Source organism: Aegilops tauschii, chromosome 3 (assembly GCF_002575655.3).
Source record: "Aegilops tauschii subsp. strangulata cultivar AL8/78 chromosome 3, Aet v6.0, whole genome shotgun sequence".
In the NCBI taxonomy this organism is placed as follows: Eukaryota; Viridiplantae; Streptophyta; class Magnoliopsida; order Poales; family Poaceae; genus Aegilops; species Aegilops tauschii.
In genome coordinates, this window is record NC_053037.3 from 551,396,712 (window position 1) to 551,420,456 (window position 23,745).

General features: G+C 46.1%; 1 protein-coding gene across 1 annotated transcript; it reads left to right on the forward strand.

Moving 5' to 3' along the window:
• Positions 1-15,582: 15,582 nt before the first annotated feature.
• On the forward strand, positions 15,583-21,743 carry LOC120976004 (uncharacterized). Its single transcript, XM_040402776.3, has 3 exons — positions 15,583-15,848; positions 17,932-18,026; positions 19,234-21,743. The coding sequence occupies exon 3, from the start codon at positions 19,236-19,238 to the stop codon at positions 21,417-21,419; it is 2,184 nt and encodes a 727-aa protein (XP_040258710.1). The 5' UTR covers positions 15,583-15,848; positions 17,932-18,026; positions 19,234-19,235; the 3' UTR covers positions 21,420-21,743.
• The last annotated feature ends 2,002 nt before the right edge of the window (positions 21,744-23,745 follow it).

The window sequence follows — 23,745 nt, forward strand, 5'->3', positions numbered from 1 at the left end:
TTAATTAGCATAGGAAGGCAAAGCAAGCATAACTTCAAGATTTTAAGCACATAGAGAGGAAACTTGATATTATTGCAATTCCTACAAGCATATATCCCTCCCTCATAATAATTTTCAGTAGCATCAAGAATGAACTCAACCATATAACCATCACATAAATCATTCTTTTCATGATCTACTTGCATAGAAATTTTACTACTCTCCACATAAGCAAATTTATTCTCATCAATAGTAGTGGGAGCAAACTCAACAAAGTAACTATCATGTGAAGCATAATCCAATTGAAAATTAAAATCATGATGACAAATTTCATGGTTATCTTTATTCTTTATAGCATACATGTCATCACAATAATCATCATAGATAGCAACTTTGTTCTCATAATCAATTGGAACCTCTTCCGAAATAGTGGATTCATCACTAAATAAAGTCATGACCTCTCTAAATCCACTTTCATCAATATAATCATCATAAATAGGAGGCATGCTTTCATCATAGTAAATTTGCTCATCAAAACTTGGGGGATAAAACATATCATCTTCATCAAACATAGCATCCCCAAGCTTGTGGCTTTGCATATCATCAGCATCATGGGTATTCAAAGAATTCATACTAACAACATTGCAGTCATGCTCATCATTCACATATTTTATGCCAAGCATTGTATCTAATTCTCCTTCTAGCACTTGAGCCAATTTTCCTTCCCATCATTTTCACGAAAGACATTAAAAAGATGAAGCATATGAGGCACCCTTAATTCCATTTTTTGTAGTTTTCTTTTATAAACTAAACTAGTGATAAAACAAGAAACTAAAAGATTCGATTGCAAGATCTAAAGATATACCTTCAAGCACTCACCTCCCCAGCAACGGCGCTAGAAATTGCTTGATGTCTACTACACAACCTTCTTCTTGTAGACGTTGTTGGGCCTCCAAGTGCAGCGGTTTGTAGGACAATAGCAAATTTCCCTCAAGTGGATGACCTAAGGTTTATCAATCCGTGGGAGGCGTAGGATGAAGATGGTCTCTCTCAAACAACCCTACAACCAAATAACAAATAGTCTCTTGTGTCCCCAACACAACCAATACAATGGTAAATTGTATAGGTGCACTAGTTCGGCGAAGAGATGGTGATACAAGCGCAATATGGATGGTATATATATAGGTTTTTGTAATATGAAATTATAAAAACAGCAAGGTAGCAAGCGATAAATGTGAGCGTAAACGGTATTGCAATGCTAGGAAACAAGGCCTAGGGTTCATACTTTCACTAGTGCAAGTTCTCTCAACAATAATAACATAATTGGATCATATAACTATCCCACAACATGCAACAAAGAGTCACTCCAAAGTAACTAATAGCGGAGAACAAACGAGGAGATTATGGTAGGGTACGAAACCACCTCAAAGTTATCCTTTCTGATCGATCTATTCAAGAGTCCGTAGTAAAATAACATGAAGCTATTCTTTCCGTTCGATCTATCTTAGAGTTCGTACTAGAATAACACCTTAAGACACAAATCAACCAAAACCCTAATGTCACCTAGATACTCCAATGTCACCTCAAGTGTCCGCAGGTATGATTATACGATATGCATCACACAATCTCAGATTCATCTATTCAACCAACACAAAGAACTTCAAAGATCGCCCCAAAGTTTCTACCGGAGAGTCAAGACGAAAACGTGTGCCAACCCCTATGCATAAGTTCACAAGGTCACTGAACCCGCAGTTGATCACCAAAACATACATCAAGTAGATCACGTGAATATCCCATTGTCACCACAGATAAGCACATGCAAGACATACATCAAGTGTTCTCAAATCCTTAAAGACTCAATCCGATAAGATAACTTCAAAGGGAAAACTCAATCCATTACAAGAGAGTAGAGGGGGAGAAACATCACAAGATCCACCTATAATAGCAAAGCTCGCGATACATCAAGATCGTGCTGAATCAAGAACACGAGAGAGAGAGAGAGAGAGAGAGAGAGAGAGATAGAGAAAGATCAAACACATAGCTACTGGTACAAACCCTCAGCCCCAAGGGTGAACTACTCCCTCCTCGTCATGGAGAGCGCCGGGATGATGAAGATGGCCACCGGTGAGGGATCCCCCTTCCGGCAGGGTGCCGGAACAGGGTCCCGATTTGTTTTTCGTGGCTACAGAGGCTTGCGGTGGCGAAACTCCCGATCTAGGTTATTTTCTGGAGGTTTATGTATTTATAGGAATTTTTGGCGTAGGTCTCACGTCAGGGGGGTCTCCGAGTCGTCCACGAGATAGGGGGATGCGCCTAGGGGGGTAGGGCACGCCCCCCACCCTCGTGGACGGCCCGAGACTCTTCTGGCACAACTCTTTTACTCCGGGGGCTTCCTTTGGTCCATAAAAAATCATTAAAAATTGGCACGTCAATTGGACTCCGTTTGGTATTCCTTTTCTGCGATACTCAAAAACAAGGAAAAAACAGAAACTGTCACAGGGCTCTAGGTTAATAGAGTCCCAAAAAACATATAAAATAGCGTATAAATGCATATAAAACATCCTAGATGGATAATATAATAGCATGGAACAATCAAAAATTATAGATACGTTGGAGATGTATCAGTCCTTCGCACTTGGTGTCCTCGCCGTCTTGTCTGTTGGATGTAAATGTTCCGTGGCTTTCCTCCCAGTACCTGATCACACATAGTGTTTCCGCTTGAGGTAGCAACCATGTCTCATGTATATAAAGTGGTAGTTCGGAAAGGAGCGAGCTCACCTTAACTTCGATAGCCTTTGCTCGGGCTCTTGTCATAGGTCCAAGTGGTGTCGTGGGAGACTTAGGTAGGTACATGGGGATGACCTTGGGATGCTCCACATCAGATATCCATTAAGGAATGCAGTTTTGACATCCATTTGCCAAATTTCATAATCATAAAATGCGGCAATTGCTAACATGATTCGGACAGACTTAAGCATTGCTACGGGTGAGAATGTCTCATCGTAGTCAACTCCTTGAACTTGTCGAAAACCTTTCGCAACAAGTTGAGCTTTGTAGAAAGTAACATTACCGTCAGCGTCAGTCTTCTTCTTGAAGATCCATTTATTCTCTATTGCTTGCCGATCATCGGGCAAGTCAACCGAAGTCAACACTTTGCTCTCATACATGGATCCCATCTCAGATTTCATGGCCTCAAGCCATTTCGCAGAATCTGGGCTCATCATCGCTTCCTCATAGTTCGTAGGTTCATCATGGTCAAGTAATATGACCTCCAGAACAGGATTACCGTACACTCTGGTGTGGATCTTACTCTGGTTGACCTACGAGGTTCAATACTAACTTGATCTGAAGTTTCATGATCACCATCATTAGCTTCCTCACTGATTGGTGTAGGAATCACTGGAACTAATTTCTATGATGAACTACTTTCCAATTCGGGAGAAGGTACAATTACCTCATCAAGTTCTACTTTCCTCCCACTCACTTCTTTCGAGAGAAACTTCTTCTCTAGAAAGGATCCATTCTTAGCAACGAATATCTTGCATTCGGATCTGTGATAGAAGGTGTACCCAACAGTCTCCTTTGGGTATCCTATGAAGACACATTTCTCCGATTTGGGTTCGAGCTTATCAGGTTGAAGCTTTTTCACATAAGCATCGCAACCCCAAACATTAAGAAACAACAACTTGGGTTTCTTTCCCAAACCACAGTTCATATGGTGTCGTCTTAACGGATTTAGATGGTGCCCTATTTAACATGAATGCAGCTGTCTCTAAAGCATAACCCCAAAACAATAGCGGTAAATCAGTAAGAGACATCATAGATCGCACCATATCCAATAATGTACGGTTACGACATTCGGACACACCATTACGCTGTGGTGTTCCAGGTGGCCTGAGTTGCGAAACTATTCCACATTGTTTCAAATGAAGACCAAACTCATAACTCAAATATTCACCTCCACGATCAGATCGTAGAAACTTTATTTTCTTGTTATGATGATTTTCCACTTCACTCTGAAATTCTTTGAACTTTTCAAATGTTTCAGACTTATGCTTCATCAAGTAGATATACCCATATCTGCTCAAATCATCGGTGAAGGTCAGAAAATAACGATACCCGTCGCGAGCCTCAATACTCATCGGACCGCATACATCAGTATGTATTATTTCCAATAAGTCATTTGCTCGCTCCATTGTTCCGGAGAATGGAGTTTTAGTCATCTTGCCCATGAGGCATGGTTCGCAAGTATCAAGTGATTTATAATCAAGTGATTCCAAAAGTCCATCAGCATGGAGTTTCTTCGGCAAATTTGACAATTTTGACCTGGAAACGAAATAAATTCACAGACTGAACTGGGTGCGAAACTATTTCACACCCCTGACCCTTTTGTGTAGCGCCCGCCACGCCGGCGCCACACCCTACGGTGTAGCGCCTAGCTCCGGGGCGTTGCACCTCTGTCCACCGCGGCAGCCCATGGGCCCGCACCCAGCAGTGCAACGCCTCCGAGCTAGGCGCCGCACGTGTAATGTGCAGCGCCTAGCCGCTAGGCGCTACACGTGTAATGTGCAGCGCCTAGCCGCTAGGAGCTGCACTGTGACTTATCCAGCCACTTGGCTGGGCCCACCCCCCCCCCCCCCCCCACCACACACTCTCTCACTCTCTCCCTGAGCTTTGCCCCCTCTCCCACTCCCCCCCCTCTCAAATCTTCTTCCAAATCTTGCAAATTTGAAGAATTTGTCCGTGGATTTCGAAGTCAAACCCTCCCTCAAGGTAATAATCTCCGATCCCCTTTTTTTGATCGAAGTAAAGTTCTCCCATTGCTCATTTGTTGGTAGTTTGGGGAAACCCTAGTTTTGTTTGGATCTAGAGATTTGCATGGAGATGTGAGATGTTTGTTTGCCAATTTCTATGATTAGGCTTTGTTAGTATGCTAGGGTTATTCTTATGGGTGTTCTTATGTTGGTGCTAGGGTTAGGTTTAGGGCTAGGGTTATGGTTAGGGTTATGGTTATGGTTAGGGTTAGGGTTATGGTTAGGGTTAGGGTTGTTGTTTCATATATATATTAGGGTTTGTATTCGGTGTTAATCCATGGATTAGTACTCATGGAAGCAATGTTACCTTGTGTTCATTGCTTATAGGGATGGGAAGAACATGTGTGTTTGTTCATCATGGGGACAAAGACGCCTTTTTGAAAGGCAATAAAGAACCGGACCCGGATGAGTTTGACATGGTGTTTGATAGTAGTCCTAGCTATGCGGAGCTCTTGCAACAAGTTAGGAAAGATTTGAATTGGATGGACCCTAGTGATATCATTGAGTTGGAGGGAAGGCATAATGTTGGTTTTGGAATGCACATCCGTTGGAAGACAATGCGTGTAAACTCGGAGCAACGTTGGGTTGCATACAAGGAGACGGTGGCCGAATCACTAGACAAGGCTCTTGAGTTATTTGCAACGAAGAAGGTTGATTCAAGTTTGCATTTGGACTTGAACCGGAACCCCTCCCCTTTGGTTGCTAGTAGCCCCCCATCCTTGAAGCGAGATGAAATTGTTGAACCTCTTTTGACCCAAGAAGTGAGGCCAACATTGAGCCCTTATAGAAACAACCAAGATGAATCTTTGCAAGAGGACAATGATGAGTATGCGGACGATGACAATGAAGTTGATCTCCATGACAACAATGTGGGTGATCTCGACAAATATCATTTGCAAGAGACAATGGACCATTCCATCCCTTTTTCCCGTGCATATGCATCGGACTCGGATGACGATGGTCCCGATGAACAAGTTTATGCGGAGGGGTTCACGGTGAAGGAGGCCGAAGCTTTCGAGAAGGTATTTGGTCGGGATCATCGGACTACATTGTTCAAGGATGTTAGTCTCGCGGATGAAGCCGTGGTAGATGGTGGCCAATGTGTACCTCTTGGGGTTAGGCCAAGCTCTCACCGTGATTTGGTAGACGACAAGAACCGGATTGCTAAAGGTTCTAAGTTCGACAGCTTGTTGGATTTGAAGATGTGGCTCGACAACTACTCGGTTACGCATTATCGTCCACACAAGGTGGTGCACTCGGACGTCAATGTGCGCTACACGGTTGCATGTGCATGTGAAGATGAAAAGGAGGTCCAACTTGGACTTACAAGAGGCCGTGGTGGTGGTAGAGGTCGTGGAAAGGAGGTCCAACAAGGAGTGGCAAGACGCCGTGGCGGTTGTCCATGGATTGTGCGTGCAAGACCATGGAAAGGAGGTCCTACTTGGCATGTAGTGAGTTGTGTGCCAACTCACATGTGCCAACGCAAAAGGGTGGATGGCAAGATTGTGTCTGAAGACCACAAACAACTCACGTCCGAGTTCATCGCTTACAGGCTCTCCAACTCAATATCCACACTTCCAACAATGAGCGTCCAACATGTCATTGACCTTGTGAAAGCCATCTTTCATTACAAGGTGAAATACGGCAAGGCATGGAAGGCGAAGCAAGCCGCATTTAAGATGTTGTATGGTACATGGGAGGAAGCATACAACTGAATCCCTAGGTTGTTGTTAGCCATGGCCGCGACAAACCCGGGCATGGTTCATGTGGTCGAGCCTCATGGGCACCGCCGCCCTGTTTTTCTGTAACTGCCAATGGGGAGGGTGGGGGAGGAGAGGGCTGGCGCGTTTGCAGATAAGTCACAGTGCAGCGCCTAGCCGCTAGGCGCTGCACATTACATGTGGAGCGCCTAGCCGCTAGGCGCTACACATTACAGGTGCAGCGCCTAGCTCGGAGGCGTTGCACTGCTGGGTGCGGGCCCATGGGCTGCCACGGTGGACAGAGGTGCAACGCCCCCGAGCTAGGCGCTGCACCGTAGGGTGTGGCGCCGGCGTGGCGGGCGCTACACAAAAGGGTTAGGGGTGTGAACTAGTTTCGCACCCAGTTCATTCTGTGAATTTATTTCGTTTCCAGGTCAAAATTGTCAAATTTGCCAGTTTCTTCATGCGCTTTAGACCAATATGACCTAAATGGCAGTGCCACAAATAAGTTGCACTATCATTATTAACCTTGCATCTTTTGGCTTCAATATTATGAATATGTGTATCACTACAATCAAGATTCAACAAGAATAGACCGCTCATCAAGGGTGCATGACCATAAAAGATATTACTCATATAAATAGAACAACCATTATTCTCTGATTTAAATGAATAACCGTCTCGCATCAAACAAGATCCAGATATAATGTTCATGCTCAACGCTGGCACCAAATAACAATTATTTAGGTCTAAAACTAATCCCGACGATAGATGTAGAGGTAGTGTGCCGACGGCGATCACATCGACTTTGGAACCATTTCCCACGTGCATCATCACCTCGTCCTTAGCCAATCTTCGCTTAATCTGTAGCCCCTGTTTCAAGTTGCAAATATGAGCAACAGAACTAGTATCAAATACGCAGGCGCTACTACGAGCATTAGTAAGGTACACATCAATAACATGTATATCAAATATACCTTTCATTTTGCCACCCTTCTTATCTGCCAAATACTTGGGGCAGTTCCGCTTCCAGTGACCAGTCCCTTTGCAGTAGAAGCACTCAGTCTCAGGCTTAGGTCCAGACTTGGGCTTCTTCACTTGAGCAGCAACTTCCTTGTCGTTCTTCTTGAAGTTCGCCTTCTTCCCTTTGCCCTTTTTCTTGAAACTAGTGGTCTTGTTAACCATCAACACTTGATGCTCCTTCTTGATTTCTACCTCCGCAGCTTTCAGCATCGCGAAGAGCTCGGGAATTGTCTTATCCATCCCTTGCATATTATAGTTCATCACGAAGCTTTTGTAGCTTGGTGGCAATGATTGAAGAACTCTGTCAATGACACTATATCAGGAAGATTAACTCCCAGTTGAGTCAAGTGGTTGTGGTACCCAGACATTCTGAGTATATGTTCACTGACAGAACTATTCTCCTCCATTCTGTAGATATAGAACTTATTGGAGACTTCATATCTCTCAATCCATGCATTTGCTTGAAATATTAACTTCAACTCCTAGAACATCTCATATGCTCCATGACGTTCAAAACGTCATTGAAGTCCCGATTCTAAACCGTAAAACATGGCACACTGAACTATCGAGTAGTCATCAACACGCGACTGCCAGGCATTCACAATGTCTGCAGTTGCTAGCGCGGGTGGTACACCTAGCGGTGCTTCCAGGACGTAATTCTTCTGTGCAGCAATGAGGATAATCCTCAAGTTACGGACCCAGTCCGTGTAATTGCTACCATCGTCTTTCAACTTTAGTAACGCGGTTGATGTAGTCAAATGTCTTCGTGATCCAACCGATCCAAGAGCACCGAACGTACGGCACCTCCGCGTTCAGCACACGTTCAGCTCGATGACGTCCCTCGGGCTCTTGATCCAGTTGAGGATGAGGGAGAGTTCCGTCAGCATGACGGCGTGGTGACGGTGATGATGAAGTTGCCAGCGCAGGGCTTCGCCTAAGCACTACGATGATATGATTGAGGTGTGTAACTATGGAGGGGGGCACCGCACATGGCTAAGACAATTGATCTTGTGTGTTCTAGGGTGCCCCCCTGCCCCCGTATATAAAGGAGGGGAGGGGTAGGCCGGCCGGCCCCTGTAGGGCGTGCCAAGGAGAGGAGTCCTACTAGGACTCCAAGGCCTAGTAGGATTCCACTTGGTGGAAGGGGGAAGGAGGAAGGGAGAGGGAGAAGGGAAGGAAAGGAAAGGGGGGGTGCCGCCCCCTTCCCCTAGTCCAATTCATACCCAAGGGGAGGCGCGGCCAGCCCCTTTCGGCCCTTCTCTCTCCCCACTAAGGCCCATTAGTTCCCCCGGGGGGTTCCGATAACCCTCCGGCACTCCGATAGTTCCCCGGTACCTCTCGGAACTCATCCGGTGTCCGAATAACATCGTCCAATATATCAATCTTTATTTCTCGACCATTTCGAGACTCCTCGTCATGTCCGTGATCTCATCCGGGACTCCGAACGAACTTTGGTCATCAAATCACATAAACTCATAATACAAATCGTCATCGAACGTTAAGCGTGCGGACCCTACGGGTTCGAGAACTATGTAGACATGACTGAGACACATCTCCGGTCAATAACCAATAGCGGAACCTAGATGCTCATATTGGCTCCTACATATTCTACGAAGATCTTTATCGGTCAAACCGCATAACAACATACGTTGTTCCCTTTGTCAACGGTATGTTACTTGCCCGAGATTCGATCGTCGGTATCATCATACCTAGTTCAATCTTGTTACCGGCAAGTCTCTTTACTCGTTCCGTAATACATCATCCCGCAACTAACTCATTATTCACATTGCTTGCAAGGCTTATAGTGATGTGCATTACCGAGAGGGCCTAGAGATACCTCTCCGATACACGGAGTGACAAATCCTAATCTCGATCTATGCCAACTCAACAAACACCATCGGAGACACCTGTAGAGCATCTTTATAATCACCCAGTTACGTTGTGACGTTTGATAGCACACAAGGTGTTCCTCCGGTATTCGGGAGTTGCATAATCTCATAGTCAGCGGAACATGTATAATTCATGAAGAAAGCAATAGCAATAAAACTTAACGATCATTAATGCTAAGCTAACGGATGGGTCTTGTCCATCACATCATTCTCTAATGATGTGATCCCATTCATCAAATGACAACACATGTCCATGGCTAGGAAACTTAACCATCTTTGTTTAACGAGCTAGTCAAGTAGAGACATACTAGGGACACTTTGTTTGTCTATGTATTCACACATGTACTAAGTTTCCGGTTATTACAATTCTAGCATGAATAATAAACATTTATCATGATATAAGGAAATATAAATAACAACTTTATTATTGCCTCTAGGGCATATTTCCTTCATCGCGCACACCCAACAGGGACGGCACGCGCACTACACTACGCCGGGGACTGCGCTGCCGCCACGGTGTAGCCTCACAGCTGGAGCTGTCCTCTGATGACGGCGGAGTGGCTGAGCGACGACGACAGACCGGTGACATTGGCGATTTTGGGAGAAGCAGGCAAGATAAGCTACAGGGAGGGAGGGGAAAATGCGACGCAGGACTCGCCGGCCGTGAGGGTTTATATAGCAGGCTGGTAAGCATTGGGATTTTGGGGGATTTCACCGAGTCAGGCGGGAAGCTTGCGCGGGAACGGGCTCGCCGATGATTCATTGGCGCCACCATTTGGCCAAAAGAATGCCCCCGCGCGCTACGCAAGCTTGCGCTGTAAGCCGTCTGCGGCAGCGGGGTGACAAGACGTGCGAGAGGAGGATGAAAGGCCACGTAAACATACGGTTAATAAAAAAACGTTTGCGATTTAATTACCTACTATACCCCCGTCCTGGTTTATAAGTATGATTTAACTAATAAAATACGAATGCATGTCGCCAAAGATTATATAGTTGGATTCGTATTTGAACATAGTTTCCAATTATATAATTTTTATAACATGCATTAAAATTTTGTTGGTTAAATTTGAGGGCATAGTATGGCACAGAATATAAAGGGGACTATAGACTAGACGGAGGTAGTAGCACACGGCCGCTCTCTATGCAGCGACACAACTGTCGTCCGGCTTGTAGGCGACCATTTCCTGCGTGTTCAACTGCTCTATGCGTGTGGTTGCTTGTGGTTCAAGCGGTCGCGGCGCGCGCTCTGCTCTCGCATCCCTCCGGGTGCTCTGCCCTCGTCCCCCCACGCGCGCTGCCAGTGTTTGGGGCCGGCGCACGATCACGCACGTTCGTGTGCATGCAGTTGCGCTGGGCGCGGCGTGACAATGCAGTTACCCGCTGCAAAAACTGCCATGCGGACGGGCAGAGAATCCAGGCCGCCCGGCCCCCATTTATTCCTGCGGCCATTTACCTTCATCTCTCGCGTCACACGACACAATAAGCACACCCACGATGACACATATAGAGAGGACATCCAGCGGTTCCAATGGTGATCCCAGTGGCTCCAATGGCGCTCCCAGCGGCTGACGACGACAACGGCGGGCAGTTCACCACGCATCATGTAGTGGACACCCACGTGAGGGGGAAGGCCCTCTCGGTGGTGTACACGAACGACCCGGTCTCGGTGGAGAGCTCCATCCAAACTATGGAGCAGTTCCTTGCCGAGGACAAGTACCAAGTGGCCGGCTTTGACCTCGAGTACACCATCGGTCATGCCGGGCACGATTAGAAGGTTGCCGTTGCCCAGTTGTGCGTGCGACATGACGTCCTCGTCTACCACTACCACCTTGCCACAAGGCCTTGCGAGCATTTCTCCAGGTTTGTCAACAGCTCCGACTACAGTTTCGCTACGGTGGACACCACCAACGATCTAAAAGCGCTCAAGGTTTTGGGCTTGAAATGCCCGAATCTTGTCAACATCCAGCACCACTATAAGGTCTGGGGCAGCGACAAAAACAAACTAAACTCCCTGGTTGACCTCGTCTCGGCCATCATCGACCCCTACTACATGAAGATGAAGAATGAGAGCAAGAAGGACAAGAACGCCTGGCACAGTGTGTGGAATGAGAGACTGGATGAACAACATGTCAAGTACACGGCTAAGGACGCGTACACAAGCTACGAGATGGACAGGCGGATCGTTGACATGAGGAAGTGTCTTCTTCCTTCCCCAGATGAGGGATCGAGCCACAGAGCAGTGGCGGGAGCGTCACAAGAAGTAGATGACTAGACGATCGTTTCTCCTACTTTAGAATGCATGCAATTGTTTATTGAGAGGTATGCGAATGATCTATATAGTCACTTATGTAATTATACGTTTATTTCAGTTATATATATATATATACATGTTATTCTTCTGTAGACAGAGAAAATCACACGACTTATTAGCAGCACTCGTCTGTGTTATTATTAGTCTTCGCACACATTTCTGATTACGGACATGTTTGCCGCGTATCACACACATCTTGTTTAGTTGAACCGTTTTCCATTGTGTTGCCTAATCACACACAGTTCATCCTAGTGAACCGTATGCTGTATATCGCACACATCTTCATCTAGCTGCCCGTTTCTTTTGTTCCTCCTCATCGCAAACAGTTAATTGAACTGAACCGTATGCCCAGCATCGCACGCGCAACTAAAATCTGAACCGTGTTTGATGCATCCGTCATCGCAAACATTTTGCACCTTTTTTGACGGTTCCTTTACACCACCGTTTGCGATTATGGCATCGCACACAGTTTTGTCGAAGGGTCACTGATCGTAGTGTCGCGTTTGGACCATCCTGCAGTAGTGATTGCCTTAGCGAAGGAATCCAGATTTCATAAGAGAACCAAACACATCAAGAGACGCTTCAGTTCCATCCGCGATCAAGTCAAGGAGGGAGACATAAGATTTGCAAAATACATACGGATCTGAATGTTGCAGACCCGTTGACTAAGCCTCTTTCATGAGCAAAACATGATCAACACCAAGACTCCGTGGGTGTTAGAATCATTACAATGTAATCTAGATTATTGACTCTAGTGCAAGTGGGAGACTGAAGGAAATATGCCTTAGAAGCAATAATAAAGTTGTTATTTATATTTTCTTATATCGTGATAAATGTTTATTATTCATGCTAGAATTGTATTAACCAGAAACTTAGTACATGTGTGAATACATAGACAAAACAGAGTGTCCTAGTATGCCTCTACTTGACTAGCTCGTTAATCAAAGATGGTTAAGTTTCCTGACCATAGACATGTGTTGTCATTTGATGAACGGGATCACATCATTAGAGAATGATGTGATGACCAAGACCCATCCGTTAGCTTAGCATAATGATCGTTAAGTTTTATTGCTATTGCTTTCTTCATGACTTATACATATTCCTCTGACTATGAGATTATGCAACTCCCGAATACCGGAGGAACACCTTGTGTGCTATCAAACGTCACAACGTAACTGGGTGATTATAAAGATGATCTATAGGTGTCTCCGAAGGTGTTTGTTGGGTTGGCATAGATCAAGATTAGGATTTGTCACTCCGAGTATCGGAGAGGTATGTCTGGGCCCTCTCGGTAATGCACATCACTATAAGCCTTGCAAGCAATGTGACTAATGAGTTAGTTGCGGGATGATGCATTACGGAACGAGTAAAGAGACTTGCTGGTAACGAGATTGAACTAGGTATGATGATACCGACGATCGAATCTCAGGCAAGTAACATACCAATGACAAAGGGAATGACGTATGTTGTTATGCGGTTTGACCGATAAAGATCTTCGTAGAATATGTAGGAACCAATATGAGCATCCAGGTTCCGCTATTGGTTATGGACCAGAGATGTGTCTCAGTCATGTCTACATAGTTCTCGAACCCGTAGGGTCTGCACGCTTAACGTTCGATGATGATTTGTATTATGAGTTGTGTGTTTTGGTGACTGAAGTTTGTTTGGAGACCCGGATGAGATCACAGACATGAAGAGGAGTCTCGAAATGGTCGAGAGGTAAAGATTGATATATTGGAAGGTTATATACGGACACCGGAATGGTTCCGAAGAAGTTCGGGGATTTTTCGGAGTACCGGGAGGTTACCGGACCCCCCCCCCCCCCCGGGAAAGTTAATGGGCCTCATGGGCCATAGTGGAGAGAGGGAGGCAGGCCACAAGAGGTGGCGCGCGCCCCCTGCCCAATCCGAATTGGGCAAGGGGTGGGGGCGCGGCCCCCCTTTCCTTTTCCCTCTCCCCCTCTTTCCCCTTTCCCCCTCTCCGTTGGAAGGAAGGAGGGAGCCGACTAGGACTATGAGTCCTAGTGGGACTCCCCCCACTTGGCGCGCCCCCTAGGGCCGGCCGGCCTCCCCCCTCCTCCTTTATATACGGGGGCAGGGGGCACCCCAAAGGCACATCAATTGTTCTCTTAGCCGTGTGCGGTGCCCCCCTCCACAGTTTACTCCTCCGGTCATAGCGTCGTAGTGCTTAGGCGAAGCCCTGCGCATATCACATCACCATCACCGTCACCACGCTGTCGTGCTGACGGAACTCTCCTTCGACCCTCTACTGGATCAATAGTTCGAGGGACGTCATCGAGCTGAACGTGTGCTGAACACGGAGGTGCCATACGTTTGGTACTTGTATCGGTTGGATCGTGAAGACGTTCGACTACATCAACCGCGTTAACCTAACGCTTCCGCTTTTGGTCTACGGAGGTACGTGGACACACTCTCCCCCTCTCGTTGCTATGCATCTCCTAGATAGATCTTGCGTGATCGTAGGAATTTTTTTGAAATTGCATGCTACGTTCCCTAACATGGGGACGACCAGAAGCAGTCAAAGGCGGGGCTATGACGAGTGAGGGGAGGCGAGGCGAGAAGAGCTGCGAGACGAGGGGGTCACGCCAAACTATTTTTCTAGAAGACATTTCCTTAGACTACGGAGGCACGTGTGGTGACTTTGTCAATCTCAAGATGTTGTGTCGGCTCAGTCTCTCGGAGATACTCACAGGGGGTAGTGTGTGTGTGCATTCATAGGGGGAGGGTTTGAATTGGTCAAATTTCGTATCTTGGTCGGATGTATGATAAAAAAAAGACAACGATGCGCCCTTGACATCGACATCATTTGTCCCGGAATCACTCATCATACTATCGAGAAACAATTCATTGTTGAGGGTCGACCCCTCTGACAAAATCATTGCTAAATTACAAACATTGCATATTTTCCACGGTCAACCCGCATTCAATCAAAGAAAAAACGAACACAAGGCAAATGATGAATTTCTTTTACCTCATCGCCATTTATGGTCCAGTGTAGGATAGGGAAGGCTCCCTAGTTCCACCTATCGTTGGGACGAAGCGAGGAGGGGCAAAGGTGTGGCCTTTCCCTGTCTTCTTCTTCGGCCCTGTCGATGTGGATCGTTGTGGTCTTGACGGGGCAAGCCGCCGCCTGCACGCGACGACATAGGCTTTTCCACCTCCGCGTCAAGCTCTTATTAGACAGGGTGGACGAGGTGCTGACCAAGGCGGTGGCGGCCGATTGTCGGAGGCATAACAACCGTTGAACTCGTCGGATCCTACTCCAAACTGATGGAATCATACGCAGAGGTCAAAGGCGTTGTCCATGCCGTTGTCGGAGGGAGTGGAGACGGCCAAAAGCGGTCAAAGGCGGCGCTACAAGCAGTGAGGGGAGGCAGCAGGCAACGGTGCAGGCGAGAAGAGCAACGAGAGGAGGATGGTCACGCATAATTGTTTTTTCGAAGGAGACGTTCCCATAGAGCAACAAGAGGCGCCTGTGGTAATTCCGTCAATCTTAAATTGTTATGCGGGCTCAAGCTTCCGAAAATGCTCATAGGGATAAGGTTTGTGTGTGTGCCCGTCATAGGGTAAATGTATATGGGCATGTGTAAGCGTCTGTTTCTGTACTGTGTTGTGTTTAGAGGGGAAAAAAAGTCAAACTCGGTGCACCCACCGAATATTTGTTCCGGCCGGGTCCGCCCACCGCTTCACGAGTGTGACGCAAGAGGCCGTGACGTGCCGAAACCGAGACAAGGAACGCGCCGCTCACCGTGCCACCACGAACAAAACTGGTACTACGAAACTCGCGAACGCGCCGCCCGCGATTTTTTTGGTCTCCAAAATTCGCAATTCGCCGTTGCTCTCTCGCTCGCTAGGGTTTCGTTTCCAAACTCCGCTCGGTCTCGTATTTAAACCGGACTCCCCTCCCGATTCGATTTCCTACTCCGGCTTCTGCGCCGTCACCCTTCTCACCCACACACACCCAAACATACATTTTTAATCTTCTTCGCAAACAAAAAAGAGAATTCCCATCATCAGAAATCAAATCCACCGAACCGAGCGAGAAGGAGGAGCCGCCCTCCTCTCTGCCCGCCGGGTCCCCCGTCCCGTCCCTGCCTCTCGACGAAAACGAGGTGAGCGCCACCCCCCTCCTCCTCTCCGCCCGCTGCTCTCTACTTGCGCGCAAAAATTGGGCGACGCGTTCAAAACCGCCCGCGCGATTCTCGCCTGGTTCGCTCGCCGCCGCCGGCCGCCGTCGCCGAAGAAGTCCCGTAACTTCCGTTGGGTTTGGTTGGGTTTGGTTCGGGACACTTGCTTCGGGACGAAAGGCCTCTTTTTCTACATACAGGGGAAGACAGAGATACCGGCCGGCGTCTTCGAGCACCGGCGCGAATCGGCGGCGGCCCGCGGGGGTTCCGGGGCTCCTATCCGGAGGGTCCTGGACCGATGGCGATCGCGTAGGCTCCGCCGCCACGCCCGGCGGCGCCCCTTTGGGTGGGTGCATTGGTTCAATCTGCCTGGGGTTTGGGTGCGCTTCTCCGTGGGTTGGTTGGTTGGTTGGTTGCCGTTCCCAGGTTGGACTCCGATTTGTTTCGCGTGTGCGCTCTACACATACATACACGGGTTGGAATCGTCGTTTCCTGTGCGCTCTACACATACGCGGGTTGGAACCTCCGTTTCCTCCCCGTGATTGGAAGCGGCGCCGCACATTGCCACGTTCGTGTTCCCGTGCCGCGAGGTCTTGTTCTTGGGGGTAAATGCTTGATCGAGTTTTGTGCTTGCTAGTATGCAGGTTTAAGTAGAATCTCCCTGTGATGATTGGAGAGTGTTCTTCCCATTATTGTTTAGCATTGGTTCGACATGATTACTGTTTATCTTCAGTGTTATGACTGATTAAGCATCAGCTTTATAAACGGTAAACGGCGATTAACTCGCACAATGGCGCGAAAGCGGAGCGCTACTCCTTTTTTCTTGAGAGATGCTTTGCTTGATCAAGTTTGGCTTGGTCTGTAGTTCGCTGTATTTGGGTGGGATCTCTCTGACATGATTGGAGAGTGTTCTGCCTATTACTGTTACAATTGCTTGGGCATGATTACTGTTTAGCTTATAGTTTATAATTGAGAGTGCTAGAATGCAAGGGTTCAGATTAAGTATCAATTTTGGGAACAACAAGCCGATATTAACTAACCCAATGGCCTACACCAAAGCGCTGATCCTTCTGCATGCTGTGAGTTGTTCAGGACATTTTGAACGACAATCAACATTGCCTCGTGTGTAGTTTTCGTACTAGAATCCCTCTAGGATGATTGGAGAGTGTGCTGCTCTTTATTGTTTAGCATGGCTTTGATACGATTACTGTCTAGATTTCCGTAATGATTGAAACTAGTTAAATTGGACTAGGTGTTTAAGGGTACAGATCAAGTATGAACTACTGGAATAGTAAGCAATCAACCATTGACTCACTAGATGGCGCAAAATGTGGCTTCTTTTGATTTGTTTGATTAATTTTATTCAGTAACACAAAGGTGCAAGTGTTGAGACCTGCTAGTGTCTCATGAAATGTGTAGTTTTGTGTGAATACTGGATTTGGCGGGATCGAGATAACTGCACGTGCAGGGTTATTAAACATTTCAGGCAGTTTAATCAATGGTCATAGTCTTGAGAAAACATAGTAGCTGATGATGAATTCAACTACTGGGACATCATAGCTGTTAAAGATAATAATTACTGTGAAACCTAAACATAAATGCTAATGCTGAAGAGTTTCTTGTACTAGTTGTAGTCTAATTTGCTTCTTTTGGAATGCGTGCAAGGATGGTAATATTTTCCCTTAAATAATGCAGTATACCGAATACTCGTTAAAGACCTTACTGTTTGGGAACATAATAACCAAGTCTAGTTTTCTAGTAGCATGTTTGATTCTTTTAATTAGGATGTGGTTGGCCTTTGACGTGTTAGTCGTCCCCTTGTTTTCTTCTTGTGGAATGCTTTTGTTTGCAATCATGCGTCATCTCTCTTCGATTTTGTTCCAGTTAAATGTTTACTATATGAATATGGAATTGGCGCCATTGAGTCGAGTGCACAGGCAGTGTACCCAACATTTTGTGCACTCCCTCAATGAAGTATTTGAAAATTTGATACTATGGTACCTTATCACAATACTTACTTGAATGTTATGATTGATTTATGAAACAAGGCTGACAAAATATTCTACAGGTTCGTTTCCTCCCCGTGATTAGAAGCAGCAGCTGCACATTGCCGCACTCGTGTTTCGGTGCCGTGAGTTGTTATTGTGGGAAACGCTTGATCAGGTTTGTCTTGCTACTATGTAGGTTTAAGTAGAATCTCCCTGTGCTTATTGGAGAGTGTTCTTCGCAATATTGTTTAGCATTGGTTCGACATGATTGCTGTTTATCTTCAGTTCTATGATCGATTAAGCATCAGCTTTGGGAACAGCAAGAGGCAATTAACTTGCTGGATGGTGCGAAAGTGAAACGCCACTCCTTTTGTTTTTGTTTTTTTTGGGGGGGGGGGGGGGGGGGGGGATGCTTTGCTTGATCAAGTTTGTCTAGGTCTACAGTTTGCTGTTTTGGGGTGGGATCTCTCTGCCATGATTGGAAAGTGTTCTGCTCATCTACTGTTTAGCATTGCTTGGGAAAGATTATTTATTTTTTAGCTTTAGTTCATAATTTGGCAGTACTGGACTACTAGGGCTGCTAGGGTCTAGATTAAGTATCAACTTTGGGGAAACAGCAGTCAGATATTAACTCGCCCAACAGTGTGTACGCCAAACACTAATCCTTTTGCATGCTGTGAGTTGCTGGAGACATTTTGATCAACTTTGCCTCGCTATTGTAGTTTTTGTATCTAGCTAAAATCTCTCTAGGCTGATTGGAGAGTATGCTGCTCTTTATTGTTTAGCATGGCTTTCGTATTGATTACTGTCTAGATTTCTGTAATGGTTGAAACTAGTTAATTTGGACTAGGGACTTAAAGGTACAGATCAAGTATGAACCCTTGAAATAGTAAGCAGTCAACCATAAACTCACTCCATGGTCCGAATGCGGCTTCTTTCAGATTGATTGTTTATTTTTATTCAATTGCACATGCTGGAATTGTGGAAGCGCATATTCGTGAATGACCTTACTACTTGGAATTTAGTAACCGCATCCAGTTTTCTAGTAGCATGTCCAATTCTTTTGATTAGGACGTGGTTGTAAACTAAACATAGCACTTCATGCATGGATTTTGATGTGTTAGTAGTGCCCTTGTTTTCTTCTGTTTGAATGCTGCTGTACCCAATCATGTGTTATCTCTCTTTGCTTTTGTTTCAATAAAATGTGTTATATGGATATGGATTTGGTACCATAGAGACGAGTGCACGGGCAGTGTACTCCACATTTTGTGCACTCCCTCAATGAAGTATTTTAAAATTTGATACGATGGCAGCTTATCACAATACTTATTTGAACGTTATGACTGATTTATGAAACAAGGCTGACACAGTATTTTCTACAGATATGGAGTGCAACAAAGATGAAGCGATCAGATCAAAGGAGATGGCTGAAAGGAAGTACAAGGTGAACGATTTTGCGGGCGCAAGGAAGTTTGCCTTGAAAGCAAAGGGTCTTTTCGATCTTGAGGGCATCGATCAGATGATTGTAGCCTTGGATGTCCACCTAAGGTCACTGAAAAAGTTTGAAGGGGAGAATGACTGGTATGGCATCCTAGAAGTATCAACCTGGGCTGATGAGGAGACTATCAGGAAGCAGTACAAGAAGCTGGCCTTACAAACTCATCCAGACAAGAACAGTTTCGTTGGTGCTGATAGTGCTTTCAATCTCATCTCAGATGCTTGGAATGTATTGTCTGACAAAAACAAGAGAATACTTCATGATCAGAGGAGGCATATGAGCTCTTTACGAGTCCTTCAGAACAACTCCCAAGTAAGTGTTGATAACACTTCCAGTTCATCCATGCCAAGTATGAATGGCTTCTGCAGGCAAAATACTGGTCCAGCCTCACCTCCCAATGTGCCTCCTCCAAATATCCCAAAGCTAAGCACATTTTGGACAGTCTGCATTTCTTGTCGCATGAACTTTGAGTACCCAAGGCAATACGTGAACCAATATATGATATGCCCAGAGTGCCATAAACCTTTTAAGGCTGAAGAAGTTCCTCCTCCGCCTACTTCAAGTCACACCTACCAACCAAAGTCAATGGATACTAATACTAGTAGGGGTCGCACAGCATGTCCTGGTGAGGGAATGGCAGGAACAGGAGTGGCTAGTGGTAGCCGGAATCATCATAATCCTATGCAGCAGCGGTGCTCTTTTCAGGGATCTGCAGGTGGTGCACACACTTTTTCACATTCAGTGCAACAGACACATGGTACTGTTTCAGGCTCTTCCGGATCATCAATCCCTAGAAAAGCTGCAGCAACGAAGGAAAAGGAAGCCGCAAAGAAGCGATACAAGAAAGTGGCGCCGCAGTCAACAAGCTCTGGCCTTGATGGTGACTCAAGTTCACAGAACAAAGCCAAAATGAAGGCTCGCTCCACTGACCGGGCATCGGGAGCGAAGAGGCGCAAGGAAACTTCTAATTGTCCTGTATCTGCAGGGAGCAGCTTCATCAAGGAGATGGAGAAGTTGGATATGCGAAACTTACTAATTAACAAGATGAAACTCCAACTTCGGGACAAATTAGAGGAGTTCAACAGGAAGAAGGCTGATATGGAGAATGGACGAAAGATGCAGACTAGTCAGAGAACAAACAAAGCGGCCACATGCAGCACAGCAGTTGATGCCAAGAAAATGAAGAGGACACAACGAAGTAGTTCAGTTCATCCAGAAGAAGATAATGGGAAGAAACTGACCAGTGAAAGAAAGAGGGCAGAGAAGAGGAAGCATGCCGGTTCAGAAGAAATGGGGTCATGGGAGTGGAAGAAACCTGAAATACGGCTTTTTTACACCAGGAGAAGCCGCAGGGAACAAGAGCCATCTCCCGATGAAATGCTTGTCCCTGATGCAGATTTCTATGCCTTTGGTGATCATTCTGGGAACTCTTTCCAGAAGGATCAAGTGTGGGCCACATATGATGAAGAAGATGGCATGCCTCGCTACTATGCTTTGATCCAGACAGTGCACTCCAGACGCCCTTTTAAGGTTACATTTGCATTCCTCAAGGCGGATAATCCCGACGAGTTTGGGGCTTCAGACTGGCTCTCATGTGGATTCTCCAAGACCTGTGGCGATTTCAAGCCTGGTGCATCCGAAGATGCTGACGAGCTGAATAAATTCTCTCATCTTGTCGCATGTCAGAAAGGTCCAGGTAGAAGAATCATCAGAATTCTTCCACGGAAAGGTGATATCTGGGCCCTGTACCAGAACTGGTCTGCCGACTGGGATGAACTTGTACCTGATGAGACAATGTACAAGTATGACTTGGTGCAGGTTCTTGACAGCTACAGCCCAAGTGAAGGCCTTTCTGTCATGCCCATTGAGAAAGTCCCTGGCTTTGTGTCTGTGTTCAAGCCACTTTCTGACCCAGCAAAGAGCAGGAGGATTCCAGAGGAGGAAATGACGCGGTTTTCGCACCAGGTGCCGTTTCATATCCTTACTGGTGAAGAAGCTCACAATTCCCCCAAGGGATGCTATGAATTGGATCCAGGCTCAACTCCAAAGGAACTTCTTCAAGTAGTCTGATGATGCTACATGCGCTTGTTCTGTGCTCCTGCTTCACTGTTTTTCCTTCTTTCACTTGTTTCAACCTGGAGTTAGTTGGGTGGTACGGTTTGTCTAGTGCTGTACCATATGTTCCCAGGTTGTGCTGGTGACCTGTAGTATACTCCCCATGTATACCCCCATGTTGTGTTATGTAGCAGCATCCTTGTTTAAGGTTTAACATAGCTGGGTTTTTGAACAATGAAATATACCTGGGTTAAAGTGTTCTTTTGCGGAGAAAAATGTACTCAACTCCCTGAACATGCCTGTTGGACTAGTTAAATATGATATTTCATGGTTTCTTTATGGTTGCAGCCAAGCATGTCGCTGTGTTGTTTCTTGGAATGGACAAATTGATCTGGACACTTCTCTTGGCTCAGCTTTCAGGTAAATCGTTTTGTCTTACTGCCACTCAAGACATTTGGCTTTGTTAGACCTTTTTAATATGTTACCTTATCAAAGTTTTGTTGCACCTGTGAAAATTCTATGCGTCTATTTAGCCTTATTGATCAAACCAGATGATGATATGAAATGATTTACTAGGTTTCTAGAACTCTGATCTGGCACCTATATTTAGAAACGGAGGGAGTATATATACCAGATCCCTTTCGTGCCGCACCGCACTATATATCGCGCCCAAGCAGGATTCAAAAGGGAGCAGCGGCGGCGAGAGGCCCGGCGCCGACCGCAACCCTAGCCCGAATCAGCACCCGCCGGCCGACGCTTCCGGAGGGGGCTGCTGCGGTGGCCGAGGCCGACGACGAGACGCGGAGCGGCACCTGTTCACGGCCCTCAGCCAGGTCCACGCCGACCTCCAGGAGCAGGCAAGTTGGCTAGATCTCGCGGCCCTGGTCGTTTTGTCCCCGTCCCTAGGGTTCCGAGGTGCGCGACTGATATCCTGATGTTTTTAATTTTTTTTTTGAGGGTGCGACCAATATATAACACCCCTTTTGGATCGATGTAGGAGAGGGCGTACATGATGCTGCGGATGAGCGGAGGCGGCGAGGGCAGTGATTATGGGAGCTCGGAGGCCGGGAACGACGAGCACGAGCATGAGGAGCTGGGGCACCACCACCGCGTCCACCACCAGGAGCACCCGGGTGTTGTCCATGGTGATGGGGACGATGATCTCAAGGCTGAGGGTGAGGGCTACATGCGAGGATGAAGGCGAGGACGAGCTCTGCGAGGCTTTGAAGAGGAGGGGTTCGATTAGGATGAGGAGGTGCAGGACATGGAGCCAGCGCTAGACCCTGCAGAGTACATGTTGTCACATGGCTTATGGCCCTCGCTGGGATCAGCGTTTGTGAGTATGTTTTGGTTTTTAGCTCATTTCACATTTAGCGTGGTTTGCTCATGTGCAGTTTTGCTTTTGCTTTGTAGGGCGGGCAGAGGAGCATGTTAAGGATCACATAAACGCTGCGCAGGTAGTGATTTATGTTTCCTTTTCTTGGATGGATTTAATTTTTGTATTTGAAGTTTGAAGTTGGGAGCACTCAAGTTCTGATTAAATGACCTTGGACCGATAGCAATGCTTATTTTTGTTAATGCGTGTGACATACAGTGTAGTAGGAGGGATTTATTTTAATCGAAGCAGTGGCATAATTCCTTGGTAGAGCCAAAAGCAACTTATGATGTAGATAGTATGCTATAAGTGGTAACACTTACCTCCTGCCATGTTTTCTCCGGGGATTGTGGCATGCACCTCCAATTCGTCAAATTTATGCATGGAGAACTTTATCTTTGTTCAAATTGTGGTATCGTATTTTTGCTTACTTATTAAAACCAGCCAAATTTGACAGGGTACCTCACATTTACAAATCGGCATGTTACTGAAGAAACACATTCATCGCAAGGTTGATCCACATAAGTACTCTTATGAGGTAAGTAATTTTTCCTTTATTCCCTTTGGTGCCCGGGCTTGCAACTGAAGTTCCAAGAGGCAATGCTAATGGTTCTAGACTTCTAGTCATGATTTTAGGAATTAGTTGCATTGGGTGAAGTGGTTGGTACAGAAAGTAGAGGTCTCTCTGCTGATACACTTGCTTCCTTAGCTTCAGTAACTTACAACACAAAAGATATGCAAGATGGCAACACAGAACAATACGTTCAAATACTTTTAAGTTTCATAGCCTTACAATAATATATATTTTGAAGTGGCATGCTAACATGTAATTATTGTTGGTAGATGTGTAATTTGTCGTAGGGAATTTGAGAAAGGTGAATCCTTGGTTGCACTTCCCTGCAAGCATTCATACCATCCTGACTGCATTATTCAGTGGCGTCAAATAAATAAGGTACAATGCCACTT

Coding starts and splice junctions, on each gene's coding strand:
- LOC120976004 (XM_040402776.3), top strand. CDS start 19,236: ATGGAGTGCAACAAAGATGAAGCGATCAGATCAAAGGAGATGGCTGAA.